The sequence below is a fragment of the Malania oleifera genome, chromosome 6 (assembly GCF_029873635.1).
Source record: "Malania oleifera isolate guangnan ecotype guangnan chromosome 6, ASM2987363v1, whole genome shotgun sequence".
Lineage (NCBI taxonomy): Eukaryota > Viridiplantae > Streptophyta > Magnoliopsida > Santalales > Ximeniaceae > Malania > Malania oleifera.
The window spans coordinates 57,103,958-57,126,672 of record NC_080422.1 but is presented as its reverse complement, the minus strand read 5'-3'; the positions used below and the strand labels follow the sequence as shown (position 1 = coordinate 57,126,672).

Below are 22,715 nucleotides of genomic sequence, written 5' to 3'. Positions count from 1 at the left end.
GAGGAAGAAGGACGGGTCAATGCGAATGTGCATTGATTACTATAAGATCAACAAGGTGACAGTGAAGAACTAATACTCGTTGCCTCATATAGATGATCTCTTTGACCATGCTGCAGGGAATGTAGGTCTTTTCGAAGATCGATCTACGGTCAAGGTATCATCAGGTGAGAGTTAGGATTGAGGATGTTGCGAAGACTGCTTTCCGAACCAGATATGGTCACTACGAGTTTCTGGTTATGCCTTTTGGGTTGACTAATGCTCCGACAGTATTTATGGACCTAATGAATAGGGTTTTCCATGAGTACCTGAATCAGTTCATCGTGGTATTCATCAACGATATTATGGTACATTCTAAGAGTTTGGAAGAGCACGAAAACCATCTGAGGTTGGTGCTTCAGGTACTACGGGAAAAGAAGTTATATGCCAAGTTGAAAAAATGTGAGTTCTGGTTAGCTGGTCGCATTTCTAGGCCATGTCATGTCGGGTGGTGGTATCTTAGTTGATCCATGTAAGATTGAAGAAGTGGTTGACTAGGTGAAATCGAAGAGCGTGTAGGATGTTTGGAGTTTCCTAGGACTGCCTGGGTATTTTCGGCGGTTCGTGGAGGGATTCTTTATGTTGTTTGGCCCTCTAATATGGTTGACGAGGAAGGATGTGAAATTTGATTGGACCAACGAGTGCGAGTAGAGTTTCCAAGAGTTGAAACACCAACTGGACTGGTCACTACTCCGGTTTTAACCATCCCATCTGGCAATGGTGGTTTTGTGATTTATAGCGATGCATTGCAGAAAGGGTTTAGGATGTGTGCTGATGCAACAAAGGAAAGTAATTGCTTATGCTTCTCGAAAACTCAAGAAGTACGAGAAGAATTACCCCACACACGATTTGGAGTTAGTGGCAATGGTGTATATGCTAAAGATCTGGAGACACTACTTATACAGTGAATAGTGTGAGATCTTCATGGACCACAAGAGCCTCAAGTACTTTTTCATGCAGAAGAAGTTAAACATAAGCAAGAGGAGGTCGCTAGAACTGATCAAGGACTACGATTGCACCATTAGCTATCATCTAGGGAAAGCTAACGTAGTAGCAGATGCGTTGAGTCATAAGTCAGAGTATGCCACAGTATCTACAGTGATAGTTCAGCATCATATCATACGAGATCTAGAGGGGCTGGGCGTGGAGTTGGTGGATGATAATCATCAGGCTTTCATTGCTAGCTTGGTGATCCAGCTGACATTATTAGAGAGGATTAAAGCCACGTAGGCTAATGATGAGGAGTTAGTTGAGGTTGTAGAGAAGGTGCAGTAGGGGCTGGCTGTAGATTTTAACATCTTTGAGGGAGGTGTATTGAGGTTTGGAAACATACTATGTGTACCAAACGATAAGGGGATAAAGAGGATGATTCTAGAGGAGGTGCATCGTTCTTGGTATACGGTACATCCAGGTAGCATGAAGATGTATCGGGATTTGCGCGAATCTTTCCGGTGGAGTGGCATGAAAAGGGAGATTGCTCGATTTGTGGAGCAATGTTTGACATGTTAAGAGGTAAAGGCTGAACATCAGAGGCCGATAGGGCCGTTGCAGCCATTGAGCATCCTGGAGTGGAAATGGGACCATATCTCCATGGACTTTGTCACCGGGTTACCACCAGAACTTCATGAGCAGAACGCAATGTGGGTAATCGTGGACAGGTTAACTAAATCTGCTCACTTTGTACCTATGAAGGTTAGCTACTCCTTGAGTAGGCTAGCAGATTTATACGTGCAAGAGATAGTCAAAATGCATGGGGTATCGGTGTCCATTGTTTCAAATTGAGACCTGAGGTTCACTTCTCGATTCTGGAAGAGCTTATAGGAAGCACTGGGGATGAAGCTTACTTTCAGTACAACGTTCCACCCTTAGACTGATGGACATTCAGAAAAGACAATACAGATCTTGGAGGATATGTTACGGGCATGCGTGTTAGATTTCGGCGGTAGTTGGATTAAGTTTCTACTGTTAGTGGAATTTGCCTATAACAATAGCTTCCAAGCTAGTATTGGGATGGCATCGTTCAAGGCATTATATGGTTGGAGGTGTCGGTCTCCTCTATACTGGGATGAGGTTGATGAATGACAGATATTGGGCCCTAAACTCGTACGATAGGCTTCTAAGAAGATCAGATTGATCAAGGATAGAATTTAATCGGCTCAGAGTCGGCAGAAGAGTTACGCGGATGTTTGCCGTCATGAATTAGAATTAGAGGTAGGGGGTAAGATATTCTTGAGAATTGCTCCGATGAAATGGGTGATGAGGTTCAGGAAGAAGGGCAAACTGAGCCCGAGGTATATTGGACCATTCAAGGTACTTAAACGAGTGGGTCCGGTAGCCTACAGAATTGCACTACCCCCAGTGCTCTCTCGGATCCACGATGTGTTCCATGTATCTATGTTGAGGAGGTACGTCTCGGATCCGTCACATGTGATTAGTTACGAATCCTTAGAGATTGGGGATGCTTTGGCGTATGAGGAGATACCCGTTCAGATTCTGGACCAGAAAGTTCAAAAGTTGCGTACCAAGGAGATACCGTTAGTGAAAGTGTTGTGGCGGAATCACGTGGTTGATAAGGCTTTTTGGGAATTGGAGATGGAAATATGCCAGAAATATCCACAGCTATTCTAAGGAGTAATGGTTACAGGATCAGTTTAGGTAAGTATTTGATGTATCTATTTAGAGTATTAATGTGTGGTTAGTCTCTAGGAGGGTGTTGTGATATTGTGAACTCCCGAGACACTGTGTATGTAACCACGATATTCCTTTGCCATAAGTGAGGGTATGTTATAAATTTGGGACAAGGCTGCTATTTGGGTGGCCTTAGGCTTTTCCTAGAGTCGGGTATGCATTTTGGTTATATTGGTGAGTTAATGAATGAAAGATTAAAAATTTCAAGGATGAAATTTTTGTAAGGAGGGGAGGTTGTAAGAACCCAACCCAAGAATTTTGAATTAAGTAAATAAGAAAATGGAAGGAAATTTAAAAAGGGAAAATCAACAGGTCTCGTTGACGAGGCTCCTTCTCTCGTCGACGAAGTCCCTTTGACAGCTCGGCGATGAAATTTAGAGGTTCATCGACGAGAGGATGCCGAGAGATTTTGGAAATTCTAAAATCTCAGGCTCATCGACGAGGTCACTCTGTTGTCGACGAACTCCCTTTTTATGCTCGTCGACAAGGATGCCGCCTCGTCGACGAGGCTAACCGGGTCAAGGGGTCTATAAATATCATTTCTCATTACTTCATTGCTAAGAAACCAAAACTCTCTATCTTTCTCTCTCTCTAGAATTTGAACCACTCTTTCTCTCTCTAGGGTTTCGGGTCGTCTGTTGCCTGAATCAACGATCCGGCGTTACCACATGGATTAGGAGAAGAATCTTTACATTTATAGCGAATCAGAATTTCTCGAGGATTTTCGGATTTTCTCCCAAAATCGATGTAAGGGTTCAATTTCATTTTTGGTTTGGTATATTTGTTGTAGGTAGGATTATATTGAAGTTGTGTTTTTCAATTTTTAGGTTTTGGGAACTCGGTTTGCTGTTTAGGAGCCGTATAGTTTGTGTTTTGGTTTTCGAGGAAAGGTAAGGAATTTCTGTTTATATCAGTTATTTTTGTAATTTGAATCGGTAAAACTATGCTTTACGATTATATGGATGTTTTGGTTACTTATTTGGAAAAATCTATAAGGTGAAATTACGAGATTTTTGGGTTTATAGATTTTAAGAAAATTGGGGGTTTCGGGTATCATTTTCCGTCTCTGTTGGAAAACTATGTATTTGGTTAAACTATAATACAGAGATGACCATACCTTTGATTATCTTAAATTGTATTTTTGGAATACCTTATATAATATTGTTTGTATACCTAAATAAGTGTGGAATGAGCTTATATATTTTGAATGGTATGTTTGTGAAAAAGCATGCCGGTTAACTAACGTAGGTTGTGAGTATTTGAAATGAGATATAGAAACGTGAGTTCCAAATTGTTCTAGATTTTGTAAAAATGCCGAGTCGGGATAAAACCAAAGGCTTAGAACAATCGAAGCGTGCCAGTTAACAACTGAGGGCTGAGATATGAGGCGTGCCAAAATAATACCGTAGGCGGCAATATCCAGCTTGAGGCCGAGGGTGTGCAATACCACCTATGATTCTAGTTGGTCACCGAAGGGTATGAGTTTGTACCATGTTTGCACCGGTTGAACATTGTGGGACGTAGGCTATGCTAGGCTACCGAGGGCACCGTGTCGTGCAGCCGGCTTAGGCCGAAGAGTGTGACGACACTAGACCAAGATGATTTGTGAGATGTATAGTGGAACTGTTTTGTGAAAATACTGGAATTATGAAATGTTTATGTTTTACTGTTGAAATAATGCTCATGTGCCACACACTGATATAACTTGTTTCTCCCTTACTAAGAGGTGTCTCACCCTTATTATACAAATATTTTTCAGGTCCTTCGAGTAGCTGACACTGTTGTCCTAGATTTTCGAGAGTGTGGTTATTGGTTAGCTGTCTAGTATTTGTGTAAGTACTGTACTTTGGTTGGGTGGTCGTTTTGGGTTATGTCCAAGGATTATGTTTTGTATTATGGGACTAGATCCTGATGCTGTATAGATTCTGGTATGGTTTTATGAATATATACTAGGTTGAGTTTTTTGCTACGTATATACTGTGTATCTGATGATGGATAGGGTATATATGAACCCTATGGGGTCGGATCCTTATATTATATAGTATCACGGACTATTGTATGATACAAGGACAGGTTAGGTTACTAAATCATGCCATGAGGCCCATTTCCGGGTTCATGGCATGACATTATCTAACCACGGTATTCCTCCGCTATTAGTGAGGGTAATTAATATGTAGCCCGTTTTCCTCAATAGATAGTGTTCATTACAGATAGCAAATTTCGAGGAAGAAATTTTATAAGGAGGGGAGAATGTAGAGACCTGAAAATTATAGTAATTAAATAATAAAAGAAAAGAGAGAAAAAGGAAAATTTCAAAAGGGGACTTACAGGACCTTGTCGACGAACACAGAGTGCTCGTAGACATGGACATGTGTCTCGTCGATGAGAACTTACCGAGAGGGCTGATTTCGAGGCCTGAAACTCGTCGATGAGGGTTAGGTGTTCATCAATGAACTCCCTTCTAGACTTGTCGACGAGGTGACGTGGCTCGTCGACAAGGCCACGTGGCCAGTCACCTATAAATATGCAAAACGATGATTTTTGATGAAAATTCCAATCTCCCTTTCCTTTATCGCTCTAGATTTCGAATTCTCTGCGTTCTCCCTACGATCTTGGCTCCGATTCTCCCTAATTCGACGATTAGAAGCCACCACGGTGATCCTAGGGAGATTCTCTACAACCTAACTGGAGCATAAATTTGATTTGGGAAGTTTAGGAACCATCCCAAAATCCGGGTAAGTGGATTTTTAGGTATTTCCAGTATTACCAGTTTTATCTGAGCTTGGATTTTATGTTGTGAGGGTATATACTGGTGTTTTGTGGAATAAAATTAGGGTGTTATATTTTCATGGTTAGGGTTAGACTTGACAAAGCGGATCAGGTTGGATAATCCGTGGCAGATAAGGCGGATTATCGGGTGAAGAAATTTTAATCCATATTCAACTCGTTTAAGTGGCGGATTAGACAGCTTCGGGTCGGATAATTCATGGCAGATGGGCGGATAATCCTCCATTCTCAAATATAATTTTATTAATAATTTATATTGTGTCATAATAATTTTAGTTGTATACGACAACTTGCGATTAGTTTGTGTATTAACTTTTCTAATAATTATATCAATCATTCAATCGTTTATACTAATTAACAACTCATGATTCATGTAAGTAAAATTGTAAGCATTAAAACATAATAAATTAGTCTCAATCCAACTCAAAATAGAAACTCGAACCGTGCGACTCGTGTGAGTCTCTCTAAAATATAAACATTACAATTGTTCTTAAAGCATGCGAATTTCTTTACACACATCTATTTTCAAATCTGAGGAATCTCTCAAAATAGACATTCCCAATTTTCCATATTAAAAATAGGATATTATCATTCTCTATTCAATTTTATGATGCATTCTTATTTACATTACTATGATAACATCTTTTAATTTTTTTAAACTATCAATTTCTTATATCATGATTTTATATCCTTAAAATAGACATTAATTGAATGAAAGGTAACCTCAATTCTTAAAAACTAACTCATTATCTCTTGCTCTACCAACAAAGTAGCCAAGCAATGCTCAAATTACATATCTCAAATTGCACTGACTTTTTTTTTTTTCAAATTCACAACAATTAAAATCATAAGTTCAAAACTTATACTCTTAACAACGATTGAATTTTCTCCCCACATATTTGCTTTTCTTCAAATAAGTTGTAGAATTATATTTTTAGTGTGAAATTATATTGAATACCATCTAAGTACAAAGCTTGAAATCAACTACCTCAAATACAACTTAAGACAAATTTTTATGGGCTGATTGGTATTATTGTCAAAAATTACAGAAACAAAATCAAAAATTAAAATTAAAAAACAGAAAAAGAAAAATCAAAAAATAAAAAACCAACAAACGATTCAAAAGTCAGAACTCAGAAGACAAATTTCCCCAAAAGAGAGAGAATTGAACCTGGTTCCGTGGTTCGTGAAGCTGAAGCAACAAGTGAGTGATGGGCGGCAGTCGACGACGACGAAAGCGAAACCCTAAATGAAAGTCAATGAGAAGTGAGAATGCAGAGAATGAGAGAAGAATCAGATGACGAGCGTCTTAAGAGAGAGAGCGATGGGCAAGCAGCGAACTGGCGAAAGTACGGCAACACCACAAGGCGAGGGTTGTCAAACTCACAAGGCTTCACGAGCGAGCGATGAGCGGCAATCGACTATGGCGTTGAAAAATTGAAGTATGAAACCCTAAACGAAAGTGAATAGGAACTGGGAAGTGAGAACGCAGAGAATGAAAGAAGAATCAAAAGATTCAGATGAGTGACTTGGGAGTGGGAAGGGTTGAAGAGCTGAGCGGGGCATGTGGGTAGTGGGCCGTGTGGGCATTTGGGCAGTGGGCTTACTGGGCTGGCTGGGTTAAAGGGTTTGGGCTGTAGCCTGTTGGGCTTTCCTGGGTTAATTTTGTAAACGGGTTGGCGGATATCCACCGAATAAACCCGACCCGACCCGCTAAGGGGGCGGATATGAAAATGAAAAACCATATTCGACTCGTTTAGCAAATGGATAATTACAAGTCAGTTAAAACGAGTTCGATGCGGTTTGGATTAACATATTTTTATCCATTTTGTCAGGTTTAGTTAGGGTATTTTTAGGACCCTGCAGGCATGGGTTGAGAAGCCCAACATATATTTTTCCAGAAGCCCAGGTATATTAAAGTTTAAGAAATTGTGAATAGGCAGGTTCAGGAAATAAGAGTGGATAATTTTCTGGGGAAATTTAGTGATTCATCGAGGAATTTGTATAAATTATCGCAGGATTTTGAGATTGGTACGCCATGAGGGTAGAGTTGGAGGCGAGCGTCCTAACCAGATAGGTAAGGGAAATATGCTATGCTAGGAAATTCATGAATTTTATTAGTAAAATATGGAATTTGTTTAACAAGGTGTATAATATTGATTATATAGTTTTATGGATCTCAGAGCATGTGTTTTATTAGTTGTGTGACCTGAGTAAATATTTGTTCAGTATAAAGTTTATACAGTTTTTTATAATACCATGACTTATTAGAATTTATGCACAGAAATATGTATTATCAGATTTTACAGAATTATAAATTACAGTGTGTATATATATATGGACAGATAATTTATAGACAGATATTTTACAGCATTTACAGAATTTCATGATTTCCAAAACCATAACACTCAAACATTACAGATTATTCAGTTAGATATTACAATTATTTTAGTTAGATATTTCAATTAGATATTACAGTTATTTCAATCAAATATTTCAATATTTCAGATCAGACTTATAGTGTTATGGTTATTTTGAAATCATGATGAAATAGCAAGATAATACATATTTGCAGTATTAGACCCTGATGAATTAGATCAGTTATCAGGAGAGCATGGTACCGTTGCAATTTTAGATCAGTTTTCTAGCTACTGTACCATGGAGTTTGTGTAAAGGTCGGGCTAAGGATTGGTGGTGTGCAATTTACCAGCTACCATGCCACGAAGTTTGTGTCAAGGCCGGCCTGAGGAGGGGTAAAGGTTAAATCATGATATACAGTTTTCTAGGGTATTATCACAGTTGCTTTTATGTATATAGATTTACAAAATAGCAGTAGATATTCCATATTACCAGAATTATGAATAAATCGTACTTAGAGATGTTAATTGTATTTTTAAGTTATACGAGATGTTTTGCCAGCTAAATTTAGTTTTAGTTATTTGTTAGTATAATATGTTTGTAAGCTTAGCTGTCACACACTAGTAATAACATATTTCCTCTTACTGAGCGTTGCCTCATCCTAGTGATTTAATATTTTTTAGTTGATCTAGTTAGGCGAGCGGATCAGGCTCGCAGATAGAGAGGGCGAGTACACTACTTTATTTGTAGGGTAAATTTTAATAGATGGTTGTATTTTTGGGTAGTAACCAAGAGTTTTGGGATATATGATAGTGTGATGATGTGCAACTATGTAATTTTGTTTTGGGGAAAAATTGGATTCTGGTATTGTAAATATGGATATATGTTTTTATGTTTTCCACTGCTTAGGTATGTAATATGAGCAGGGTTTCCTCAGTGCTCATTTGGGATCTGAGAGGTTATAGCAAATAATTTAGGGGTATCAGAGTAAATAGGTAAGAAAAAAAATGGTATAATTTTTTTGGGTCGTTACACCTCTTGTAAACATCAAGCCACACATACATCCTGTGAAATGTAGAATTATCCAACTTTATAATTATTGTGCTCCTTGGATTTGTATTTTGCATCTCTCCACAATACTCATTGAGCAATGCATATTGATCCTTATCACTCCCTTTCAATCATTTTAATAGCTATGTTTTTAGCACTCTTTGCCTTGGTTGCAAGCATATGTATATCGTAGTCATGTCTCACCTTCTCTTGTAAACTTGCCCTTGACCATTTTAGGTCAACCCTAAAATCCTCAAAATACCTCTTTGTCATTCTAGCTAATGTAAACTTTATTTGGATTTCTTTCAAAAAGCTATGGATGGGTATTGTTCATTTCCTTAATTTGCATTATGCGCACTAATCTCTTATGTACGATGCTCACAGATTCCATGGACACCTTGTTTGGAAATGATTTTCACCTTTGTCTTCTAGTTTCTCTCAAATCTTACTAAAAATCTAAATTGTGAGAGTTTTGAATGATAGCCTCCTTAAACTCGTCAAATGATCTAAACCTTGATTTGGGGTGTTTCCATGTCTACATCAACATTAAACTAAGGAAACTTTGTTGGCCCAATTAAATTAAAAGTCAAATACACTATAAAGGTAATTTGAGGTAGCATAATTTGACTTTAATTCAGTAACAACCACGCTAACACCACTGCACATGCAAGCCTTCCTTTATTCACTTCTTTTTTTTTCTAGCACATGTTACCTCATACAAATTCTCACCATTATTTACATCATAATGACTTTCATAAATGTCACTATCTTTATAAATTGGTTCCTCAACATTTTCAATTTCATGGAACTACTTTTCTTTATGAACAAGTTCCTTAACTTGGTCACCACATGCACTTTGGCCCATATATGTATCTTGCTCCATATACAAATCTATGTACCTATTTTCAAGAACATTTTCAACCATTCTTAGTACATCCTTCTCATTTTAAATTCCCTTCAATGCTTTCAAACCCTCATTTAAATCCCTCTATGTCATTTTCCAATAAATTGTTGTTATATTGGTAGGGCACAACTCCTCAACCATTCCTTAAATATCCAAGAGGAATGTTTCTCCATTTTTTACCTAATTACATGTTAACCATGAACAGAAGATTTGTTTGTCACCCCTAACAACATGTTAACCATGAACAAAAAAACTTTTTTTTAAACTAACTTTTGCATTGTGGTTTTCAAGCTCCTTATTTTATACTCTTATTTTGCTAATCCAAAACTTCAACTATTTTCAATATAATCAAAGTAAATGACACTCAAATAAACACTAATATCACTACTTTTTGAGGATTTTGAGGATTCTACAATGTAATAGATTGGAGCTTATTGTTACATGGTTCCCTTCTTGGATCTAATTTTTGAATGAAATCCCCATTGGGTACCGAAACAATAGAATAAGGAGTTAGGGTTCGTTTAGGACTCTACATTTGGCTACAACTTCTCATTTCTTTCTATTTAGTTTGAATGTTTGACAAGGATATAGACCGGAAGCTGAAGGCCTCTAATTAAGATGTTAAGACAATATTTTGTCTAATCTCCTTAATATCTATTGAGTTTCTTATGGTATTGTCCAAATCTAAAGGGCAAAAAATACTATCTTCCTTGAAATTTGCTAAAAAATAAGACATTCCTCAGGTTTCAAAAAAGTTACAGAATTCCTTTAAAAGTATATTTTTATAAAATATAAGAAAAAAATTGTAACTTTTTGTCAAATTTGAGGAAAATTTTTTGGAATTAGTGAAATTTCTCTAGAGGTATTTGAAATTTTAAAACTTGGATGACTTAGATTTTGCCAAAAAAATTGGATAACCAAATCCCTCTTTTATTTTTTTTTGCCCCCTCAAACCTTCCATTCCTTTGCATTTATCATTTGTGGTCCTTCTGAAGCTTTGAGGTCCATCTCGTGTCATATTCCTCCGTAATCGTAGCTCCATTGCAATGGGACAGGGAACTCCGGGCGGCCTGAACCGCCACTCCGGCGACCGCAAGCACGACCCTGACAAGAAAGACAAGAAGTACGAACCGGCTGTGCCGCCTGCCCGCATCGGCCGTAAGCAGCGGAAGCAGAAGGGCCCTGAGGCGGCGGCCCGCCTGCCCGTGGTGACGCCGGTGAGCAAATGCAAGCTTCGCCTCCTCAAGCTCGAGCGCATCAAGGACTACCTTCTCATGGAAGAAGAGTATGTGGCCAGCCAGGAGCGGCTCAAGCCTCAGGAGGAGCGGGCTGAGGAGGACCGCTCGAAGGTCGATGATCTGCGAGGCTCGCCTATGAGCGTCGGCAATTTGGAGGAGCTCATCGACGAGAACCACGCAATCGTCTCTTCATCAGTGGGGCCTGAGTATTATGTCGGAATATTGTCATTTGTTGATAAGGATCAGTTGGAGCCTGGCTGCGCTATTCTCATGCACAATAAGGTTCTCTCTCTTCCTCCATGAGTGCTTTTGTTCGAGAGAACCTTAGAAATATGAGGTTTATGAGTAAGGCGGGGTGTATGTAATGTAATTTTGAGGAAATTGAGATGGGAGCTAAGAATCAATTATTGTGGACTGGATGAATGAAATGTTGGGTAGTCTGTGTTACGTGCCTAGCAAATCAGGGATAAAGTATTTTGCTGGACATTCATAGGGATGAATTTATAGGTGGTTGATAAACACATTACCAAACTGTACATTACTGAAATTCGAATGTAGAAAATAAGTGTGAACTTCACTCTAGGATCAGTAATGCTATCCAGTTTTATAATTTGTGAACATTATTCATGATTTTTTTTTAAAACTTTCCCCCTGAGAATATTGAAACAGGAGTGGAAGACCAGAATAAAATTTTCTTAAACAAAAGAAAGAGAGCACAACTAAAAAAGCTTGTAGAGGAACATAATCACTAGTGATCTTGTTTTTTTTTTTTGGAAATACCGTAGGGTCAGCTGCTTGAGAACTCTTGTAATAACTAAATATTATTGTGCAATTAAAAATGTGGTAGAATTTCTATTGCCTTTAAACATCAAAATCATATTGCATGCACACGTGTGACAAGCCAAGCTTGTGCAGGGCATCATGCTTACCTGTGATTGTTTGTCTTGTATGCATGTGATGGGGGTTACCATTATAAATAGTAGCATAAGTTTTGTTAATTGAGTGTGTCAATGCCTAAGTGTAAAATGTGAGTATGGCTCCTTGGTCATTTTAATGTTTCATAGTGCCACAACTAAAATAACATATAAAGCTTTTTAGGGGAGGGTGAATGTTCATTAATCTAGTACAATGCACTAACATTTGCTTGTTTAGCTTACTTTCCACCCTAGCTTAACACACGTTGTGTATGAATGTTGTTAATAAATTACATTGCTTCAATGTTTATCGTGTGCTTGTCATTTGCTTACATGAATTGCTTATTGTTTCCGCTTACTTTTCTTTCAATTGTGGTGAATGTGCTCTTGTTGTGAACTGCGGTATACTTTGGTTAACTAGTTAAGTAAGAGTGTTTTAGCTAGTGCCACACTACCTTCACAAGGTGTGAAGTCTTCAGCCTGCGTTAAGTTAACACAACACACCCTGCAGACACACTCATAGCTATGTTTTGGTTTGTGTGTTTGCATGCTTATTGTTGTATTGTTGGCAGCTATTTGAGTCTCCCTGCTTCAAGACCTTCTATGCTATTTTAGTGAAATGCAGATCTTTACTGAACTTATAATAGTAGCAAATCCATCCCTCGACCCTGCAATCTGCCACCCCTTTAACGTTTGGTTAGCTGGGCCAGAATTGATGAATGTGAGTGTTTAACACTAAATTGTTTTGTAGGACTCGACTCAACTACTTTCCAACAATTTTATTATCCTTGCAGCTGGATTCTGTTATGGATTATAATACGAAAACTGTACATAGGGTTCAAATGCTTTGTATATTGATAAACTAAGTTTATCGATCTATTGGTTGTCGAGGCCTTCTTTGATATGACAGTGAGAAGGGATGAGATTTTGCTTGTGCTTTTGGTCTTGTAATAAGACCCATTGAATAGCTCCAAAGTTGATAGTTTTACATTGGAATGGTATTATTATTAATATTATTTTTCCCATTCATTGACTTAATGAAACATAAAGTTTTTCTGAATGTTGTTCAAATTAAAACATTAATGCGTGGTCGATGTGCTGTATCTTTTTGAATTTGAGGAAGCAAATTACTATACAAATTGTTAGTTATAAATAGTTGTTCACTTCATATGTTGAGATAGGTTCTATTTAAATATGATATAAAGTTTGTTCAATATTTTATTATTATTAAGGATAAGCCTTGACTCAATGGCAAGGGTTTTATATGAAGGTCAGAGGTTCAAATCATAGAATCAGTCCCTGTAAGCATGGAGGTAAGACTGTACATTTTGTCCTCAGACCTCCGATGGAATTGGACTAGAGGCTTGTGCACTGGGTATTACATTTTATTATTTAATAAATAGATGTCATTTATATGCTTAGTGTCACGGACTCCCAAAATGGGACTCAAGTAAGGGCCGTGTGGCACTCGTTGAGAGCTCTCCCTCGACAAGTCAGCCAAATCTCACACGTTCAAGCCTGCAAGCACGAGTACCAGGTGAGTCTCAATACTCAAGAAAAACAAGGAACAATATGATATCACACGAGCAATGTATTCAAGTACACGAAATAAGGCTATAACAATCAGGGATATCACAATCCAAGGCAACAAAACACCATAATGAAAAGGACTACTTGTATTATTCAAATCCAAGAGAATAACCATGCAAACGTTAACACATATAATCATATATTCATTCTAAATCCCTGGAGAATGCAATTATAGCAGTATCTCTCTCCCCCTTTTCCCCATTACATTGTCACTCCCTAACCTCCTTCCCCACTCATTTTATCGACGTCCTCGTCGATGTGTTGTAGAAGGCCTTCTCACTCTACTGATGTTGAAGCTGATGTCGTTGTCTTCGAATTTTGAAATCTTCAATATTTTGTATGGCATGCTGAAGGTTTTCTGCCTTTTCCCAACTATTCTCTTCTTCCCCCAGCCTCATCCACTAAACCAGATATTGTTGTTGTTGACGACCTTTGGCATTGACGACTCTGTCTGCTATGATCTCTTGAACATCTTTGTTTACAGGCTGCCTTCTGAAAATTGCTGATCTCCTTATCTTTTGTCAGTGCGGATCTGCTTCATCTGTGTGGAATGACTTTAATTGCTTACATGAAACACGGGATGGACTGGTTGTCTGTGGCTTTTCATCCACTCTAGTTGTTCAAGCCGATAAGATGCATGTCCTACCTTCTTGATCACTCTGATTGGACCTTCGTAACGGCGTAAAAGCCTTTTACCTTTGCCGCGAAGAAATCGAAATGTCTCTGGCGGCACTTTTACAAGAACCAAATCTCCAGTTTCAAATTGTTGTAATCGTCTCCCTTTGTCAACCCATTTCTTCATGCGCTTCGATGCTTTTTCTAGCTAAGCTGGGGTGACTTCGATGTTTCGCAACCAATTCTTTGTGAATTGGTATGCTTTCGGGCAATTTCTTTTGTATGGACCATCTAGAGTGTGTGGGAGAGTCGGTTGTTGACCTGTTACAATTTCAAAAGGGCTTTTATTAGTCGCAGAAGATTTCATAGAGTTAAAACAGAATTGTGCCGTGTCCAGTAAAGTAACCCAATTTTTCTGATTTGAGTTAACAAAATGTCGCAAGTATTCTTCCAGCATCCCATTAAAACGTTCGGTTTGACCATCTGTCTGTGGGTGGTAGCTGGTGGACAGATTAAGGTTTGAACCCATCAAGCGAAAGAGTTCACCCCAAAATCCCCTAGTGAATCTGACATCCCTATCATTGATTAGGTTTTCTGGAACACCCCAATATTTCACCACATGCTTGAAGAATAACTGAGCTATCTTCTCTGCTGAACATGGCTTCGAGATTGGTATGAAAGTTGCGTACTTTGAAAACCGGTCAATCACCACCAAAATTGTGTCATACTCCTCTACTTTCGGGAATGAGGAAATGAAGTCCAAAGAGACACTCTCGCATGGTCTGGCAGGAACTAGCAATGGCTCCAACAAACCTGAGGTCTTCTTTCTTTCTACCTTGTCTTGTTGACAGATCAAACAAGTTTTGGTATAACTCATCACATCATCTTGCATATTCGGCCAATAGTACCCCTGTGTAATCAATGCATGAGTTCTTCGCCATCTCGGATGACCAGCCCACAATGTATCATGACATTCTTTTAGTAAGGTTTTCCTCAAGTTTCTAGCTTTGGGCACATAGACTCTCATGCCTTTAGTCATTATCAGTCTATCTTCTACCCAGAATTGTCGTGTCTTCCCTTGTTCTATCAGTTTGCTCAATGTCTGCGCCTGCTGATTTGTACTTAAATGTTCCCTGATAAGATTCTTCAAAGGTAACGCCACCTTACTAGTTGATAAATGATTTATAAGTTTCAATGCTGCCAATTTGGTTTTTCTGCTTAAAGCATCAGCCACTTCATTTGTCTTCGTTGCTTTGTATTCAAAATCAAAATTAAATTTAGCTAGCTTCTCCTGCCAACGGGCTTGTGTTGAAGTTAGTCCTGGTTATGACAAGAAGTGAGTAACTGCCACATTATCGGTTTTTACCATAAATTTGGACCCCAAGAGATAGTGCCTCCACACTCGAAGATAGTGTACCACCGCGAGTAGCTCCTTTTCCTACGCTGTATAATTCCGTTCGGCACTCGTTAATTTTCTATTTTCAAAAGCAACTGGATGCCCTTCTTGCAAAAGAACTCCCCCTAATGCAAAGTCTGAAGCATCTTCTTGTACTTCAAACGACTTTGTCACTTCAGGAAGGATTAACACAGGATCTCCTACAATCTTTTCGTTTTATTCAACAAATGTTGATTGACACTCTTCTGACCACCCCCATGGTGCCCCCTTCCTCAGTAAATTTGTTAACGATACAACTCTTTTAGAGTACCCCTCTATAAACTTTCGATAGTAGTTGGCTAAGCCCAAGAAGGATCACAGTTCTCTAACGGATGTAGGTGCTCGCCATTCATTGATGGTTTGTATTTTTGTTGAATCCATTCGTATCTGGCCCTCTTCAATGATATGCCCCAAGAATTTAATACGCTTTTGAGCGAAAGCACACTTCTCCCTTTTACATATAACTGATATTCTTGAAGTTTTTGTAAAACCATCCAAAGGTGATCTTTATGCTCTTCTAAGGATGCGTTGAAAACCGTTATGTCATCAAGGTAAACAACCACAAATTGATCGAGGTAGTCTTGAAAAACCTGATTCATTAAAGAACAAAAGGTAGCCGGTGCATTTGTTAGCCCAAAAGGCATGACAAGGAATTCAAATGCTCCATACCAAGTGACACAAGTGGTCTTAGGTTCATCTCCCTCTACAATGCGCACTTGATGATATCCCGATCTCAAGTCCAGTTTAGTGAAATATTTTGCTGCACTTAACTAGTAAAAAATATCGGCAATCAGTGGAATGGGATACTTGTTGCGAACCGTCACCTTATTAAGAGCTCGATAATTCACACACAAACGCAAACTGCCGTTTTGTTTCTTCTGGAATAACACTGGGGCACCAAAATGTGCTTTTGATGGGCGGATGAATCCTGCTGCAATTAGGTCATTTAGTTGCCTTCTAAGTTTAGCTAACTCAGGCGGCGCCATTCGATAAGGGGCACGTGCTGGCGGTTTTACCCCTAGCAAAAACTCAATTTCGTGATCAATTTTTCGTCGAGGTGGTAAAACCCTAGGTAGCCGTTTTGGGATTACCTCTTTGAACTCTTCTAAAACTTCCTTAATTTCAACTGGATATTCCCCTTTCTCTTCATTTTTTGAAACTACTAGTAGAACTACAAAAGAAGGTTCTCCTCTTTTTACTCCCTTCTTGAATTGGAGGGCTGAAAGCAACTTTCTCTCATCGAAATTGTTGTAGGCTGTGGGGACCGTACAAGGTGTATCTCCCATTATCACAAGACAATCCGCAGCGGGGATCGACATTGAGCGTGTCACTTTAAGAAAATCCATCCCCAATACCACATTAAAGTCATCGAGGGGTGCCACGGTGAAATCAATTGTTCCAGACCACGACCCCATTTGGCAGGCTACTTTAGGTGCCACTCCCACTGTGGTTAACGCTTGAGAATTCACTGCTTTTAACTTCCCCACATCCTTATCTACTTGTTATTCTAACCGTTGGGCTTCTGAATCAGCAATGAAATTATGCGTGACCCTTGTATCAATCATGGCCTTGATATTCTCGTACATAACTCATTATTGAGCTGGTTTGTTGCAACTCCATTACTTTGCACCGTGTTATGTACTCCACATTTTCCGGGTAGAATTGGGACTTCAACGCCTGTTTCAACCCCTCCCAAGTGTTAATGACGCACTTATTGTGTTGAATATCATTCAATTTAGTTCTCCACCACAATTTGGCATCCCCAACCAGGTATACGGTTGCCATATTTACCCGGTCCACTTCTAGCTCCACTCGTGAGAACATGAAGTAGTTCTCCATATCAAAGAAGATATTATCCAGTTCCTTTGCATCTCGCATACCCCCAAAACTTTTAGGTTCTGGTACCTTCAATTGAAAACCCTCACTCAGATCTACAATCGGCCTTCGGGCTATCTGTGCCACTGCATTCACTTTCACTGTCATAGTTTTAAGTCGTCAATGCTGAAGGTCGTCAACAACAACAATATCTGGTTCAGTGGATGGGGCTGGGGGAAGAGGAGAATAATTGAGAAAAGGCAGAAAACCTTTAGCATGCCATACAAAAGATTGAAGATTTTAAAAATTCGAAGACAACGACATCAGGTTCAACATCAGCAGAGTGAGAAGGCCTTCTACAACACATCGATGAGGACGTCGATAAAATGAGTGGGGGAGGATGTTAGGGAGTGACAATGTAATGGGGAAAAGGGGGAGAGAGATAGTGCTATAATTGTATTCTCCATGGATTTAGAATGAATATATGATTATATGTGTTAACGTTTGTATGGTTATTCTCTTGTAAATCCCTTTGAACCTGGTCCACAGCACTTTGGACATTGCCCATCTCCTTCAAATCTTCCTTCAAAGCAGTAATGGATTCCTTAACATCTTCTGCAAGGAAATCAAAATTATCCGTTAGCTCCCGTAAGGAGGCCTTAAGCTCTATTGGCTCTCCCCGTTGGGACGAAAGAGATGGCAATATGCCCTCAATATGTTCCAGCCTACTCTCAAAGGCTTTTAATTGCTCGATACTCCTCTAGAAGGCCTCAAGCTCTCTTGGCCTTTTCTCTAGGGATTTCACACGTGGAATGAATTTTTCAAGTTCCTTAAGTCTCTCTACAAATTTTGATACCCCATATAGATTTTCTCTGGGGTTTTCTTCAGCCGCCTCAAACTCTGTTGGCACGCTTTTCTCCTTTATCAATGTTGCCACCAACCCTGGAGTTCACAGCACGTTGTCTCCAAGGTTACAAGTTTTGTCTCAAGCGCCTCAATGCGCTCCACTTTTCCCGACTTGTTTCTCATATTACCACTCATGGTGCTCGCACACATTGTGCTCTGATACCAATTGTCACGGACCCCCAAAATGGGACTCAAGCAAGGGCCATGTGGCACTCGTTGAGAGCTCTCCCTCGACAAGTTAGCCAAATCTCACACGTTCAAGCTTGCAAGCATGAGCACTAGGTGAGTCTCAATACTCAAGAAAAATAAGGAACAATATGATATCACACGAGCAATGTATTCAAGTACACGAAATAAGGCTATAATAATTAGGGATATCACAATCCAAGGCAACAAAACACCATAATGAAAAGGACTACTTGTATTATTCAAATCCAAGAGAATAACCATACAAACGTTAACACATATAATCATATATTCATTCTAAATCCCTGAAGAATACAATTATAGCAGTATCTCTCTCCCCCTTTTCCCCATTACATTGTCACTCCCTAACACTTAGCAGCAAGCACTTCTTCTTCCAATACAAATATACTTGTCATGGAGCAAACAATCTAATTTAGGAACTCAAAAGTTTGTGGAGAATTTTCATCTTTTATATTCATTTCCGCTGTTTTTTCAAATTGAGATTTCCATCAAATTGTTAGTGTCTGGTTTCTTGCTGCTAAAAGTCCTACTGAAATCAGAATTTAATACCTTTGGTTTCTGTAACGTGCAAATCATTGTTGAAACTCCAAGCAGATGTGGAACTTTACCCCCTCCTTTCATTATTGTATAGAATTAGGTGAATTGTGTGATCTATTGTAAGTTTGTAACTTCTGTTGTTGACTGAGCAGAACATTCTTTTATTTATGTGTGATTGGACTGTTTTATTTGTGTAAAATAGATGCTTGATTGAGCATTTTTCCCTAAATGCACTATCTATTAAAAAAAAAAAATCAATATTGGACCTTGTTGGTATTTGTTTTTCTATCACATTTTTTTTAATAAAATAATAATCTATTCATTTTGATTCTGCGAAGCTGAAACATAAATCTGCTATTAATATAATTGCAAAGTGATATGCAAGTTAGTGAGGATTCCAGTTTGCCGGTATATGAGGTTTGGTAGAGGCAAGACTTTTGCCTTGGGTGTAAACCTTCATGTGGGCATGGAAACCTTTTTGAAATTTTAAAATGTCTATTTCTATGCCTTCTACCTGAACAGAATTATGAGCAATGTACTAATATGCTTTCTAAATGCATAATGAGTTACTTCATATGGCCAATAGATTTAGTTTTCTGTTTTAAAGATGTCTTATTTCTAGTCAACATGCCCCCCAGTACCTTTATTTCAATTTATGGAAGTCATAAATTCATATTTAATCATCTTTTTTAAAATATGTTTTGTTTCAAGTCAAGATGTCAGTTATTTTCTATTTGTTAGCTTACCTATAAAGTTATATTTGCTACTGACTAAAATTAAAAACCAGTGCTTATAAAAAAGATTTGTTTCTGTGGGAAAACGTGATTAATAATTTGTATTCTATTATGTTTATTTTATATTTATAGTGTAGCTGTAAATAATGCTGCAATTAGGCAGCATGCTGGCACTGCACATGTGCCTGAAATTCTGGCAACATGTTCCAGAAATTCTGGCAGCATGTTCCAGAATTTCTGGCAACATTTAGGTGCTGAAAATATGCCTGAAAATATCGCACCCACTATGTAAACCCACTATATAAATTTCTTCTATATAAGGATAGCAAACCCTATAGAAGGGTAAGACATTCAGACCAAAAATGTAGTCCCTAAAATCTGACATGGTATCAGAGCCTACTGCTATTTTTTCCTAGCTTCCCCTATTACTACCTGTCTCTCTCCCTATCCTCTGTTCATCCTCTGCTCTGCTCCGAGGAGAAGCAGAGCAGGACGTCTTTTGCTGTTTTGATCTTTATCTTCCTGGGTTCTGTGGAGAGCTTTAGCACAAGGAGCCAAAAACTGACAGTCCTCAAATCTGATTTGGTTGTTTTGAGAGTTGTTTAGGGACACACTTCCTCTTTGTTAGGTCGTGCAGCATCCTTGGTAGGAAGCTGCGTGTTTTCGTGGTGATTTGCTGATTATGCTTCTGTTGGCCTGTTGCTGTTCCTCTGTTCCATGGGCTGCTATCAGCTGTACTCTTCCTGCAGTTGCTGCCAGCATAATGCCTGTAGCTGCTGCCAGGTTGTTTATTAAATGCCTGCAGTACTTTTCTGTGGTCTGCCCTGTTCTTTGTGATTAAGTTATTCCTCCTAGGATATTGTAAGCTCAGTTCTGCAGTCATAGCTGCCTCTTGAAGTTTTGGATTTTGGAAGGTCTAAAGTGTTGATGCTAGTTTTGTAAGAGGGGTAAACAATGTCAATGGCCTGGAACTGGATGGTGAGAAGAGTTCAACAGCTGTTGCTGAATCTTTTCATGGAGGAGATGAAACTGCTACTGAACCTTGTATTAGCAATCAAAGTAGATCCTCAACTGGTGAAGAAGAGGTCTGTCCTGATCCTCTGCCATCTCCCCTGACCATGCAATGCAAGCTACTCTATTGTATTCGGAGGGCAGTGTAACATCCAATGCACCTTCAAAATATGATCAGCTGAAGAATGATATGCTGTTGCCTCCAGAAGGCCCTCAGTACCCTGTTGTTCCAACTGCCCCAGACTATAGTTATGGTTTTGTGTCACCGATGCTAGGCAACCAGCCGGTACAAGTTGAAGGACCTGAGTCTCAATCTCAAGATGTTTCTCAACTACCTACTTTTGAAGGTGGCAATTCTATGGCTTCGTCTACATCAGGTCCAACTCTACTTGCAACTCAGCCAGCAGGAGTTTTGCAGGGCTCTTTAGCTGTATCTCCACAGCCAGTTCCTGTTTTCAGGCATCCTTATCCTCCTAACTTCTTCCCTTATAGCTACTACTCCCCATTTTATGTGCCACCAACCATTCACCAGTTCTTTTGCCATGGTGGGTTCCCTAAGCAGCCAAATTCCCTCTTCCACAATACAAGCCAGGCCTTAACCCAGGGAGGTCAGCTCAAGTTGGAATTCCCTCTGGTTTTTGTCCATATGGGTCTTCTGCAGTTGGCTACAGTCATGGTACAGTTGTGACCTCGGGAAACTTTGGTGGAAATGAATCCAAGGGTGAGAAATTTTTGTTGCTGAAAAATAGTTTGGATGATGGACAAGATGAAAATAAAAAATGTGATGCTGACCCAAGTGGCCAAAGTGGCCTATATTGCCCCTTGCAAAATTTTGTTGCAGCTGAAGATGCTTCTCACCTGGCTGTGAAATCAAGCTCTAGTGGGTTCAATTTTGACCCAGAGTGCCAGCTGATAGTTTCTTCAGTGTTGGATCATACCCACAAGCCTCCTGTTGTCTCATTGCGGCAGGGCAATTCTCTTTTAACTGAAAATTTAGTGTCACATGATCCTGTGACTGTTCACTGTGAGAGAATTAACCAAGATTTAGCATCATCATCATCAACTTTTGATTTTGAGGAGATGGGGGGAAAGCTGCGTAAAATGCCATTTGCGAGTGCAGACAGCCATCAGCATCATACATCAGAACATCCTTCCGTGAGCCATGTTGAATCTTCGCATATTCTTGGGGGCTATCCATTCCCTTTGCCAGTGAAGAAATAGGTGACGGAGGACCTTGGTGCCACAGGGTCTTCTGCATTTCAGGGCTCCCTGAAGGATGATGGGAATTTCCAATCTGGTTATTTGGGACAGGATTGTGGTTATCTTCAAAGGTGTAGCAGTGTGAAAGATCAGAGTTCAGCAGCTGAGCTGCAGCTGCTGTCCCAAAACATAGAACATAGTGGTGACCATTCAAGGGCAAATGCAGAGAGTTCGTCTGATGCAGAGAAACCAAGCCGGAATGGTGATGTAAAACTGTTTGGCCAGATTCTCAGTCACCCATCATCTTTGCAGAAAACGAATGCTAGCTCCCAAGATACTGATGATAAGGTGGTTCATCATCAGCCTAAGGCAATCGGCAAGTCTTTTAACTCTAAGTTCAATGGCCATCACAATGTGGAGGGAAGTTACATTCCCTCAAGAATTGACCGGAACAATTATCTATGCCTTGAGAATATTCCCATGAGGAGTTATGGATTTTGGGATGGGAATAGAATTCAAACTGGGTTTTCAGCTTTGCCTGATTCTTCAATCTTGCTGGCTAAATATCCTGCAGCATTTGGGAGTTATCCAGCATCTGTATCCAAAATGCAGCAGCAGCAGCAACATCTGCATTCGCCGCAGCTTCAACAGCTGCAACTGCAGCATCTTCAGCCACTGCAGCTACCACTG

The 22,715-nt window shown here is 39.3% G+C and overlaps 1 protein-coding gene across 1 annotated transcript in view; it reads left to right on the top strand.

Moving 5' to 3' along the window:
* Positions 1-10,728: 10,728 nt before the first annotated feature.
* The window catches only part of LOC131156982 (26S proteasome regulatory subunit 4 homolog A-like), a 65,110-nt gene continuing 53,123 nt past the window's right edge, over positions 10,729-22,715 (top strand). Inside the window, exon 1 of the mRNA XM_058110777.1 lies at positions 10,729-11,343. Coding sequence (XP_057966760.1) covers positions 10,870-11,343 — 474 coding nt within the window. The 5' untranslated portion in view covers positions 10,729-10,869. The remainder of the gene's footprint in view (positions 11,344-22,715) is intronic.